Source organism: Anastrepha obliqua, chromosome 5, assembly GCF_027943255.1.
Source record: "Anastrepha obliqua isolate idAnaObli1 chromosome 5, idAnaObli1_1.0, whole genome shotgun sequence".
In the NCBI taxonomy this organism is placed as follows: Eukaryota; Metazoa; Arthropoda; class Insecta; order Diptera; family Tephritidae; genus Anastrepha; species Anastrepha obliqua.
Window position 1 is genome coordinate 76,674,302 of NC_072896.1, and position 13,217 is coordinate 76,687,518.

The 13,217-nt window shown below is 37.1% G+C and overlaps 1 protein-coding gene across 1 annotated transcript in view; it reads left to right on the top strand.

The window, feature by feature from the left end:
• The window catches only part of LOC129247949 (unconventional myosin-VIIa), a 35,514-nt gene that overhangs the window by 11,427 nt on the left and 10,870 nt on the right, over positions 1-13,217 (top strand). The window contains exons 2-3 of the mRNA XM_054887331.1: positions 9,340-9,606; positions 9,703-10,830. Coding sequence (XP_054743306.1) covers positions 9,340-9,606; positions 9,703-10,830 — 1,395 coding nt within the window. The remainder of the gene's footprint in view (positions 1-9,339; positions 9,607-9,702; positions 10,831-13,217) is intronic.

Sequence of the window (13,217 nt, forward strand, 5' to 3'; positions counted from 1 at the left end):
ATTTGTATAATAAGTTTCAATAATTTTAGCTCATTGTTTTAGCTTACAAAATCGTGCATCTGTTTGCTTGACAAATGTCAAAGGTGGCATAAAAAGCGGCACCGTTTAGTAATTATTCTTTACTGACATCTAGACCTTACTTTTGAATGACTCTTTAGTTTAGGATTTTTTTAAACTCAGGTTTAATGGTCAAGCAATAGAGAAAAGCATACTCTCGTTTGATTTTTCATTAATGAACACATCAGTAAAGGTTTTCAATTCATAAACAAATTTTCTGTTATTTAATTTCATTTACGCTCATTTTGAATAGCATAAGAGGTTTCTCAGTGGACTCAGCGAAACATTTGTTAATTGAGTTTTTCGTTTCATCAAAGTTCGTTACGTCGAAATTTCACTGCACTTCTAAGCACCGATTTCCCGTCATTAATTAATGTATACTAAACTTGCATTAATACGTACAAAAGCATAATTGATTTATATGTGTTTTTGCGTGGCAATCGCCACTCGTCACCTGCTAATCGATAAGATCTAAGTGACACGAATAAAATGACTTCACAAAAAAAAAACACAAATTAACACTTATACTGCTGAAAGAATTTGAAGTCATTGCTAGTTTAAGTAGTTATAAATTTATACAAGCGTCAGAAGTTATGTTAAAAACTGCACCATGAGCTTGAGGTCATCCGTATATTTAAATAGTGACGCTACCTTGTGAAATGATGAATTTAGAAATTCGTTAATTGAAATTCGAAATTTCTTATCAATTTTTTTGCTTAACGTTAGCCATATAACGATACTAGTTGACACTGAACAAACCACTCTCCCACAGGTACTGAAGAGTTGGTCCGTAGATTATTTGTGTGAGGAGAATAAAGCATTTAGTGCCCTCATTAGGCAAAGTGATACTTTTTCACATTGATTTTCAACGTTTATACTTCGAAGCTTCTTCAAACACAAGAGAGAGCTTCCTTGATCTCATACGCTGACGGTTGTTCGAAATTGGCGTCCGGTAATGACAACGCTGACATCTGTACGAAGATAAACCATTATTGCTCCAATCTTTCTCGCTTTTTACCGCAAGGAATCTATATCCTTTTCCCACTAAATCCACGGCGATCCTATTTATAACAAACTATTACTGGAGGCCAAATTATTATTGGAAGTTAAAGTCGATCATACATCAGTTCCTATGATAAATAACCATAATTTACTGAACGATAACTTCTATAGTTTGCTCTTCTTTTTGGCGTTTCACCCGCGGCATTAAGGTCCAAAACCACAACTATATTAGGTTCTCAAATTGCTAGCCGGTAGTACTTGAAGCAAAGGCAAAGAAATGTTGCTGACAACATTTAAAGCAATTATTCGGTCGATTTCAAATTACGCTGCGCATTTCTGGTCACCTGGGACTAGTGATATGCACACCTCCAGATCTGCCAAACCGCTTTGCTTAGGACGGCGAAGGTAGGCACGCAAAGTTAGGCATGCATGTTTCCTGTCTAAGAATATAGCATAATGCTCACCAAGCGATTTCTTCTGTAGTGCTGTAGGAATCACTTCAGTAGGCTCTTGCTCAGTAGACTAGGCTGAGCTACCTCCCAGCTGCGTCAGGAGATATGTCCCCAATCTGGCAGACGAGATCCGTATTTATACATAACACATATATAGGCAGACATGAATTCTCGCTTCCCGTATGATGTTACACGAGTCCAATCGTCCCCCATTGCAGACGAAAAGGTGTAGTTGCCTTGTGAGGTCCGCACTACTCTGGTACAATTACGTTCAACATATGTCCGGCATGTAAAGATACCTCGCACGATTCTAACCTCCAAATGCCCTTCACACCATTCAGTTCAAATTAATACTCTAGGGAAGCGTTACCACACGTATTCCTATATGTGTATTGCATCAGTTTGCAAATCGATCGAAGCGCCGCTGCGTCCTTTTTAAACAGGTACTTGGTATTTTTCACTGGTTCGTTGTACGTTTTGGATACAACTCGAAAAGTTAGAATTCCATTGCGAAACTTTGAGGGATTACTGAAACATGTATTGAAAAAATTGAGTAGAATGGCTCTTCAAAAAACAAAAAAAAAAAACGAGATAAAGCCTTCACAAAAATTTTGAAAAAAAGTAAACTTTTGTTCTAAACAAAACGTTTTTAGAAGATTTATTTTATTATCACGCAAAATGGTTTTTTATTACTCGTAATTGAGCCTCCAGTCGAAAACCTTTACTGCTAGAGCTGCGTTTGCTTTAGTTTATTTAATAATTTATTACTATATACGCTTTGTAAAATGAAGCTGTTCAAATAAAATATCTTAAAAATTAGTTTGAAAAGTATAAATTTTATAATAAAAGTAATAATATTTCATGGTCCTAGAATATAAAATGGCCATGGAAAGGCTTCTCATAAAAAAATATCTGTTCGGAGTCGGCTTGAAACTGCAGGTCCCTCCATTTGTGGAGCAACATCAAGACGCACACCACAAATAGGAGGAGGAGCTCGGCCAATTATATAAAAAATAAATAAAATACATATTTATAAAAAACATCTATGAGAATGATAAAAAGAGTAGAACATATTTAACTTTAAAATAAGCTATACTAAAATTTTCCACTTGGGTAAGCCTGAAAATTATTTAATTTTTTTTTCAAAACTTCTTGAGTTTATTTTTATTATACTCAAGTTTACAATTTAATTGATTTTCGAAAAATATGACGGCAATGTCTAAAATACTTTGATCGTTGATATAAAATTTATGGCTCGAGTCAAATGGTTGTCCATCAACATTCCCACCAATTTTGGCGATTTTTCTTTTTTTCGGAATGTTCATAATTATTTGATTTCATTTTATATATTTCATTTATGCCAGCTAACGTGAATCCAAATTTGAATCCCTCAAGAAATTCCACACAATTTTCACCTCCATTCCATGGTTTTTCAGTAGCATTCCTCGAAAAGAGTTTGGTATGTTGTTTTATAGGTAATTAAATTTATTATATTGGATGTACGAACTTCCTAAAAAATCTCATTGATTTTTTTTAAATATTTTTCCCTATCCGCGTTGGAGAAAATGCGCAACTTTTTTACAAAAATAATGAACATTAGAGGGAAAAGATATAGAAAAATAGTGAAAACTGATAAAAATTTTGATGTGCTACAATTTTGTCCCTGGGTGTACATACTGCGAGCGTCAAAAGAAAGTGTACACTACTCACTCGTTCTCACTTAAATTACGCTGTTATTATTTGGAGATGTTACTACCAACTTTCGCTAAATAGACTTTTTTGGACAACTTTTAGAAAACTTTCGCGTTCAAAAATATTTCTTGAACAGGCATTACGTTCCCTACGATTTGAGACCCCTGCTCCGTCCTACAACTCTCTGCTAAAGCTAATTAATCTAGAATTTCTTGAAAAAAGGAAGGGTAGTTCTTTCACTTTCATTTATTTTCAGTGTTGTTAATGGCATCGTCGACTGTCCAGTTCTATTTGAGCAGATAAGCTTCAATGTTCCACAAAGAAGTCTCCGCAATTTTTATCCTTTTCATAGCGAAAAACTGTAAGACTAAATTTGCGAGTAATATACCTACTTATTGCTCGCGTACGTCGACACTTTATTTCATTGTCCAATTCTATACTGCTTGATTTCTATCTACTTGTAGATGAAATTTTGTAAAATGTTAAATTTAGTTGCTTAGTATTGTATTTCATTGACTGCTAATATTTTAGTTGCCAAATTTGGCCTGTTTTTCTTTACATTCTGGTCTAGTTTGTAAGGTAATTTATACTGTAGATGAAAAAAATAAAAAAACATTGATAATTTTCGATTTTTATTTATTTATTTATTTTGCAATTTCAATTAATTTCTTATAAAAATCTAGTTCATACTACAACAAGAACCATATAATGGAAAGTTCCGAACTGTTTATAAAATTTGTAAAAATTCGGCAAATTTTCATCAAAATGTCAAACTTTTTACTTAGAATTTTTAAAAAAGGTTCGGGTATGTAGCTTTGTAGAATTTTGGTATAATAAATAAAGTGCAAATTTCAAGTGGTTCAAAGATTGCGTTGATTTTTGACCATTTTTGTTTTTTTGCTGACGGTGTTGGGTGTTTTCTTCCATATAAAAAAAATGTCCAGTAAGCGTTAAATGTAGAAACTGCACAAGGCCGCGATAAAATTTTTTTTCGAAACCAGTGTGCTTTTTGATCTACTCGATTATTGCCAACAGATCCTTCGGCCGCAGTTGGTTTAAAGTTAGAAGCCGTCATAAAAATAATTATAATATATAAAATTTGATAACGGAAAAAAAACAATTTCTAGTTTAAAACAGCAAAAGCACACTTTTCTCTCATAGCTTTAATATTTTCGTTACCGCTAAAGCGTTTAATTAGTTTGTCTGCGTCGCCATATCGAGCAACTAGCCAGTCTTATCACAGCGACCAAATCTCAGCCCACTATCAGTCATGCCGTACTTTCGCTCGCAATTGTTCTTGTATCTGTTTGTCTTGTTTTTGTCTTGTTTTTGTCTTTTTTCTATTTATTATTATTCGATTTTTTATTACTTGACAATTATTTGTGCTGGTATTGATTTACCATATAATAATTCAATCGATCGTATTTTATTCAACATGCGGCGTGCAGGGTTTCATTGCTGTGTCAATTTGCTTTGTTAAATATTTCAAATGTAGTTGTATGCAAATACACACACACTCACAGGTATCGAATAACAATTGCGAAAATATTTATGAAATTCATGCGTTCGTTGAGTGTGCAAATAAATATACTTATGGAAGTATTAATAATATTTACACACCCTCGTGATGTTCATGTGGTTTGTAACTTAATTGCTTGGCTGCGGCTTTAGATGCTTTATTCTATGTAAATACCAAGCATGTCTGTTAATTTTCATTTTAACCAGCGTATGCGCTGTGGAGCGTTAAAAAATTCTTCTCTTTTCTTTCGTGCGCAAATATTTGAAAAGAATTCCTAATAGCCGTTTGAGCCCCTTTCAATAAATGTCAATTAATTGAAGCTCTCTTTAATGACAGTTTAAGCTCTTCTTATCTAACCAAACTGGTAGAATAATCATTTTCATTTGGTAGTGTTCAATACAAATAGGAGGAGGAGCTCGATCAAACACTTATTGTGTTAGATTTCTAAGTATGGCATTGCCTAATTTATATTTTCGTAGACGGGCGTTTCAAGCAAAGCACTTTTGTTACAATTTTATAGGTAATATATTTTGGTAACCTCTCTTGAAAAGTAATTGCGAAATGCTGCCAATCTGAAACTTTGGGTTTTAGTACATTGCTATATAGAAGTACTGATGGCGGAATCAGAGATGTACCAATCACTGATTTACAAACTTAAAAAGTGAGATTTAATAAAAAACAAAAAAAAAAAAAAATAGTGTCTGATTAATTTGGCCGTTCAATGACTTCTCAACGCACAAAATTTCGACTAACTCCCCAAAGGCGGGATATTCAAAGTGCATTGCTGAACGGCAAATATCTTTTAGATGAATATTGAGGAGTTGGATGTGGAGAAACTGAAGAACATATAATACAAGAGCTCTTCTACTAGTCTCCTACACCAAGTAAACATATGTATAAAGCGATTGGTAGACACTTCTTTTTACTTATATAATAATTTCACGCCCATAAACGTCAGGAGCTTAACGAAGGTTAGCTTGAATAACAATTGGTTTTAACCTTAATAGCGGCAATTTGTAAGCACCCTGTAGGATTACTGAAGCCGAAGTTGTTGTTGTTGTAGCAGCATAAACATTTCCCATACATGTACAAGGAATGCTGGTGAAGTGAGCAGCCTGGGCCAGATATAAATCCGTGTCCGGTAACGTAGAACCGACTGTCGTGGGAAAGACAAGAGCCTAAGTGGTTCATATTAAGGGCGGCTGTCTGATCTGACTTGATTTATAGTTATAGAAATGATTGCATGCAGTTTTTGATGAATTTAATTTATAACTTTTTTTCAAAATATAATATTGTATAAAACTGAAAAAGACAAATTCTCATTTACAGAAGTTTTAGTTCAGTCACTTATTTCCCCAACATTTAGGTAACAAACTTCTGTGGGAGAACGCAAGAAAGTCTAAGTTGCATCATAGCCTAAAGTTCACTGTTCTCTTCATCACGAAAGTATTCCTCGTGGGCAGACAGTTTTATGTCGGTGTCCTGAAGAATTTTTTTTACGTCAAACTCGAGGTGATTGAGAACGACTGGATCTGATCCAAGATCTACACGTCGGTCTATTTCTTGTTCTTGGTTTTAGAAGTTTTGGCGAAAAAATGCACTCCAACATTATCGTACCCATGATATAGCCCCGATATCACCTAGGACTTCTTCTTATTCCCAATGTACAATAAGTAAAGAAAGCTTTAACCCCGATGTCGAACGAATTGACTTCGTAGGATTGCCAATTCCAATCGTGGGAGCAACGTTGGAATCATTGTGTAGCGTTAGAAGAAGACATTGTGAAGAGCGATAACAAAAAATTGCTCGTAACTTGATTTGCATAAAATTGCACATAATCTTCTTCATATCTTTAGAAATATCTCGACTCCAGTATCTTCTATGGAATAAATTTGGGCTAAAAAATTGTTATCGCTTAACTAATATGCAGGTAGGTACATTTAACGGGCTTGATAACAATGATTGTTTCTGCACTTGTTATGGTGCCAAGTTGCCATGACATACAGCTGTCAGATATTCAGTAAATTTTGCCATTTTATCATGTTTTATTCAAGCTTATTAAACGTATGAAAATTAAAAAAGAAATATCGGAATTCCAACTCCAGTTGTAAATACGGAGGTCATTTTTGACCACCTTCTCGGACAAGGCCCATTTTTGGCTCAGCAGCTATATAAGCAAGCAAAATTGCCACCAATGGAGCGAACACAATCCAGAAGTGTTCGACTAAGCATCAATGAACCCATATAGATTGAGTACTTGGTACGATGCCGCATTGGACTTTATTTCTTTCACAATGAGGAAAGAGAAACCGCTACAGTCCATGGTTCTCTTTATAGAGGGACAATTCATCAATTGGCTGCCACGATCATATTCTCTAGGGCTACGTCAGGTCCGCTTACTCTACGCAAATAGTCTAACCACTTCATGCGAGTTTTTGAGCACTCAAAAGATGGAATTAATAGTAATCCACCTTACAGTCCTGAATTAGCACATCTATTTGCCTGAAGAAACAATTGAAGCTTTTATACGGCTCGTTTTGGAGGTATGCACTTCTGAGTGGCAAAAGTGCTTTGAAAATTAGTTCAAGCGAATGCAGAAGTGTAATGACTTCCAAGGAGAATATTTGGAAAACAATAAAACCATTTTCATTATTATTTTACAGTGTTTTCATTATTTGACGCTAAATATAAAAGGCAACCCTCGTTTTAAAGTATGTATATAGAGGGTGATCAATTGAGGGGTATCGGATTTTAAATTGAAATAAAGCATCGAAAATTAAAATACCGTAGATTCTGTTTTTATGCGATAGATACGTTCCGCAAGAAACAGCATAAAAAAACAGCATAAAAAAAGGTACCAGTTCTATAGTGAAACAATAGATACGTTTCAAAAGTGCTAAGAACCGCATAAATCTGAAATAATGTAATAAAATCGCATAAAAAAGGGTACTAGTCCCATATTATAACTATAGATACGTTCCATAGACCGCATGAATCTGAAATAATTAAATAAAATCGCACAAACAAAATATTGTATTTTTGAAAATTATATCTTTATTTAAGAAACGTCAGAATCGAAAAATAAATTTACGTCAGAAATAGAATCAGACAATACCCACAGGTTGCGCATTTGTTTAGGACTTGGCGTAAAATCACTTTCGTCACTTGAGGAAATGTACACGTCTGATCTAGATGGTTATGCAGGCCGTTCCATACTTGTAGGGTTAGCATTTCTGATGTAATCTGTGATGAGTTTTTGCTTAGCTGGTTTAGAATCTTGTTTATATGTACAATTCCCGATAGGTCGACATGCATTTTTTAATTAAAAGAAAACCGCACTATTTCAAAACCGCATAAAAAAAAGTCGCATAAAAACAGAACCTACTGTAGATGGGACAATATTTATTATTTTTGTGTAGAAACATTCATATATATTTTTTTAAGATAATCTCTTTTCGGCTTCATTGCGATAGCGTTCGCCATGCAGTGTTACTTTCACGTTTTTTTACGTCAGCCTCGTCTTTGAAGAAATATGGGCAGTTCTTGAATAACTTGGGGTTGCTTTTCAACCCAAATATGGCAATTTTGCTTATTGACGTAGCCATTACGCCAAAAATGGGCCTCATCGCTGAATAAAATTCGGGTTCCGAAATGCGGATCTTCGGCGAGTTTTCAAGAGTCCAACGAATGAAATTATGACGATTTGGAAGATCGTGCTGCTTCAGCTGTATTTTATATGCTTTAAAACCAAAATCTTTGCGTAAAATCGCCCATGTAGTAAGATAGGCCAAGTTGTGAGACCGACATCGAATCGGACCGGATCTTCAGCAAAACTCTTATTTAAAGCCGCAGTATTTTCTTTACGTCAGGCTGTACGTGGTCCAATCGGTAGAGTACCATCCAATAATGTAAAATCATTCTCAATTTTGCCGATGGTTTGCCGAATAGTGTGTTCGCTGGGACGGTTATGTGCACGATAAGTTCGCCTGAGCACGATTTGTGAACATTGTTGAGTCGCAAGTTTTTCCACGATGAAATGTCAATGAATACTGAAACAAAATTTGTATGTAGTTTGAGAGTAGTCACGCTTGATCTGTAAAAAAACCCTCCAATCTGATCACCCTTTATATGCACACGTATGATGACACCAAATATGTGCGGTATCCCTTCAACTGCATGGGCAATAATTCATAACAAAAATATGTTTGAATGCAGAAAATTCTGTCTTCACTCAGAAACCTGTTTTTCATCTATTAACATATAAATTAAAATTTTAAATATTAGCATACATTCTTGTCTGGCACATAAGCTGCCATCGCGTGTAAGTAAGCACTTCTGCTCTTGAAGTGCCTTTTGAGGTCTATTGGTATGATTAACTCGAGTATGTCAACTGATAAATCTGTCTGAAAAGTTTAAAAATACTATTAATATATCAACATACCTGTATGTAAGAATGTACACAAGTACCTATGTGCCAATGTTCATGAGTGCGCATGAAAATCCGTTGTCATCATAGACTATTTTAAAAATAATCATACGCGCTCACCTTTGTGCAATTCAATCAATAATGAAGTGTTTGCTTTCATACTTTATTTCTCTTTTATCTCACTTGTCTAGGGCGAATGTGTGTGGGTGAAGCCACAAAATGCTGGCGGCAATGAGTTTGCAGTGCCGTTCGGTGCGCGAGTCATACGCACAGAGAAGACACGCACCCTTGTCGCCAATGATGAGGGTAAACAATTTTGGGTGCCGGCAGAGGATGTATTGAAAGCGATGCACATCACCTCGCAACAAGGCGTCGATGATATGATTACATTGGGCGATTTGCAGGAGTATGCGATCTTAAGGAACCTAGAGATGCGATATGCGAAAAGGCTTATTTATGTGAGTAAAAGTAAAAATAAATGTTGACAATTCAAAAGAAGAAAATATTTCGGTAATCAATAAATGTTTGTATTCTTTTCAATGCTCTTTTCATAGACCTACACTGGCTCCATGCTGATCGCTATCAATCCTTACCAAGCGCTGCCGATATACACGAATCGCGAGATTGCCCAGTATCGCGGCAAGAAAATTAGCGAACTCCCGCCTCATATTTTCGCCATCAGCGACAATGCCTTCCAGCAGCTGAAGCGTGATCGCATGAATCAGTGCATTGTGATAAGCGGCGAGTCGGGTGCTGGCAAGACTGAGAGCACCAAGCTCATACTGCAGTATTTGGCCGCTAACAGCGGCAAGCAGTCCTGGATCGAACAGCAGATCATTGAAGCAAATCCAATTATGGAAGCCTTCGGCAATGCGAAGACAGTGCGTAATGACAACTCATCACGTTTCGGCAAATACATAGAGATACGATTCACGGACGCTGGTAAAATACAGGGTGCAAAGATCGAACAATATCTGTTAGAAAAGTCGCGCATCGTAGCGCAATCGCGTGATGAGCGCAATTATCACATTTTCTATTGCATGTTGGCTGGCTTGAGTAAAGCCGAACTCACACGCTTGGAGTTATTGGAACAATCTCCTCTCAAATACCACTATTTGGCACAGGGTGGCTGCTATGAGTTGGATGGCAGAAATGATGCCAAGAATTTTGCTGACATACGCGCAGCTATGAAAGTGCTCTCCTTCAGACCAGAGGAAGTGTGGAGTATCTACAGTCTATTGGCTGCCATCTTACATCTGGGTAATATGTATTTTAAAGCGACGACGGTACAAAATATGGACGCCACTGAGGCAACCGATGTGGTGAATTTGCAACGTGTGGCCGCGCTGTTAGGTGTCGCAAAGCAAGCGCTGGCCGCTGCGTTGACACGTAAAACGATTTTCGTGCACGGTGAGCGTGTGGAGACATCTCTTTCGCGCGAAATGACCATCGAGGGCAGAGATGCATTTGTGAAGTCACTGTATGGCGCGATCTTCGTACGCATTGTTCAGCGCATAAACGCGACAATCGATACGAAGGACAAGGCGTCCCAGACGCTGAACACTATAGGAGTGCTGGACATATTCGGTTTCGAAAATTTCACGAATAACAGCTTTGAGCAGCTATGCATTAACTATGCAAATGAGAATCTGCAACAATTCTTTGTACGGCATATTTTCAAGGTGAGTTTGATTAAATTTTATATTTTTATTTGGAGTGTTTTATATTATTTATGCATGCATTATAAATTAAAGAACACAATAACGGTGTGAGTTTTCACATGGATTCTGGTTTTATTTTGAAGCTACACGCATTAACTTACTACTGTGCGCAAAAAGTAAAGTGAATTTGGTTGTAAAATGAAAAATCTTTATTTATTCTTGTAAATCAATTTCATCCCCTTCAAAATAATCCTCTCTCGAACGATTTTTCCAATCCCCGAAACATGCCAAATAGTCCATTTCCGATATAGTCATCAGCACCTTCTTCGATTCAGCTTTTATCTCCTCAACCGACTCGAAACGCGTTCCCCGGAGTGGTCACTTGAGTTTTGGGAATAGCCAGCGGAACGATATGTGTGGAATTTTTGGCGAAATGGTCACGAAGAACGAGTGCAGTGTGAGACGGTGCATTATCGTGGTCTTTTAGACGAATTGCTTCACGTAAACGACGCATAACGCGTCAAATAATATTCTTTATTAACAGTTTGGCCAGGTGGCCAAAGTGCACCACAGCCACGAAAATCGAAAAAAACTGTCATCATGACCTTTATTTTTGAACGACTTTGACGTGCTATTTTCGGTCTGGCCTCGCCTTTAGCACGATATTCGCTTGATTGGCCGGTTGTTTCAGGGTCGTAAGCATAAATCCAAGTCTCATCTCCCGTAATGATGCATTTGAGCTTGCCCTGATAGTCTGAAAGCATTGTTTCACACACATCAACGCGACGACTTTTTTCCAAGAAATTGAGAGTTTTCGGTACCAAACGAGATTTGACTTTTCGTAGGCTCAAATGGTATTTCAAAATGGTTTTCACAGATCTTTTTGATATTCCGATCATATCAGTAAGGTCTTTAATAGTCAACCGACGATTTTTGAGCGCTAACTCCTTCACTTTATTGACGTGTTGGTCATCTGTTAACGTCGATGGTCGTCCGGAGCGCTCCAAGTCATCAACATGTTCTCGACCCTCTTTGAAGTCTTTGTTCCACTTATAAACATTTTTCTGCGACATGGTCGAATCACCAAATGCCTTCAGCAACATGCTAAACGTTTCCGCAGCCGAAATTTCATTCCGAAAACAAAATTTGATGGCACTTCTCTGCTCAATCAAATCAGACATTGTAAAAATCGAAAAATGCACTCTTGGTCGTTTGGTAAACACAAGCGTAAATATTATATATTACTGATAATGACAGTCACATGAAAGTTAGCCCAGATATTCTTAACAGTGCTGCCAACTCATGAAAAGAATAACTAGAGCGAAATTTTAATCCCGCGAAGTTTGACAAATAAACCTTACTTTTTTCCCACAGTAGTATACTGGTATATTCACACCCCTACGTATGGCATAGCACTTCATCAAAGTGACCGCCTCGTCTTCACTGGCGGTCCGATAGCGTCTCGAACCTTGGTCTCGAGCTCGTCTAAAGCAGTTAGTTTGTTAGCGTAGACTAAGAACCTGGCATAGCCCTAGAGAAAATAATCGCGGGATGTCAAGTTGGATGATCGCGGCGACTAATTGATGAATGCTCGGTGTGAGATGACTCAACCGTAAAATTTCGCCTTCACAACAGCGAGCGTTGTGCCACTTGTATGCCATGTGGCGCTGCCTTCTTTGAACCACAGTCGGTTTTGTCAAGGACTCTATAGAAGATCTCTCTATATAGAGGACCATCGACGACAAAGATATTATATTTCCTTCCTCATTTTGAAAGAAATAGGATCTGAAGATGCCGCCATGCCATAAACTGCACGAAACACTGAATCTTTGTAATTTCATAGATGTTTGGTGAAGCCTTTGTGGTTTCTGTTCTCTTCAATAATAGCAATTCTGCTTGCTGACATGGTCGCTGAGCCACAGGTGCGCAGTGTTCGAGAAGATGAATATTTTACGAAAAAAATCGCCGGCCAACATATAGAGCACCAAAAAAGTAAATTCACGCCCAATAAGTAAACTCCATCCGGCTTAGATTATTAAGTTGGCATAATATTATACGAATGTAGGTCCAAATCTAGCCGTAGAATAAGTCAGGCTAACTCTCTGGCGACGAGCGATTCAGCTCATCGACGCAGAAAAAGACATTTCTGAGTCATCTTGGATATCGTCCACTAAGTAGTTCTACTTTCTTCACTTCACATTAATCTCTTTCTGGTTGGTGGCTTAAGATTCAAGCGAGTGTATTCATGCACAAACTTTTTCGCGGCGCGATGAATTGCTTGCGCGCTAAAACTATAATGACGGCCAGGTTAGGTTAGGTGACAGCCAACCTCATGACGAAATGCACATTGCGTTTTTACAACTAAGCCAGAATTTCGATAATATTTTTTAATAATTTTCACACTTTCG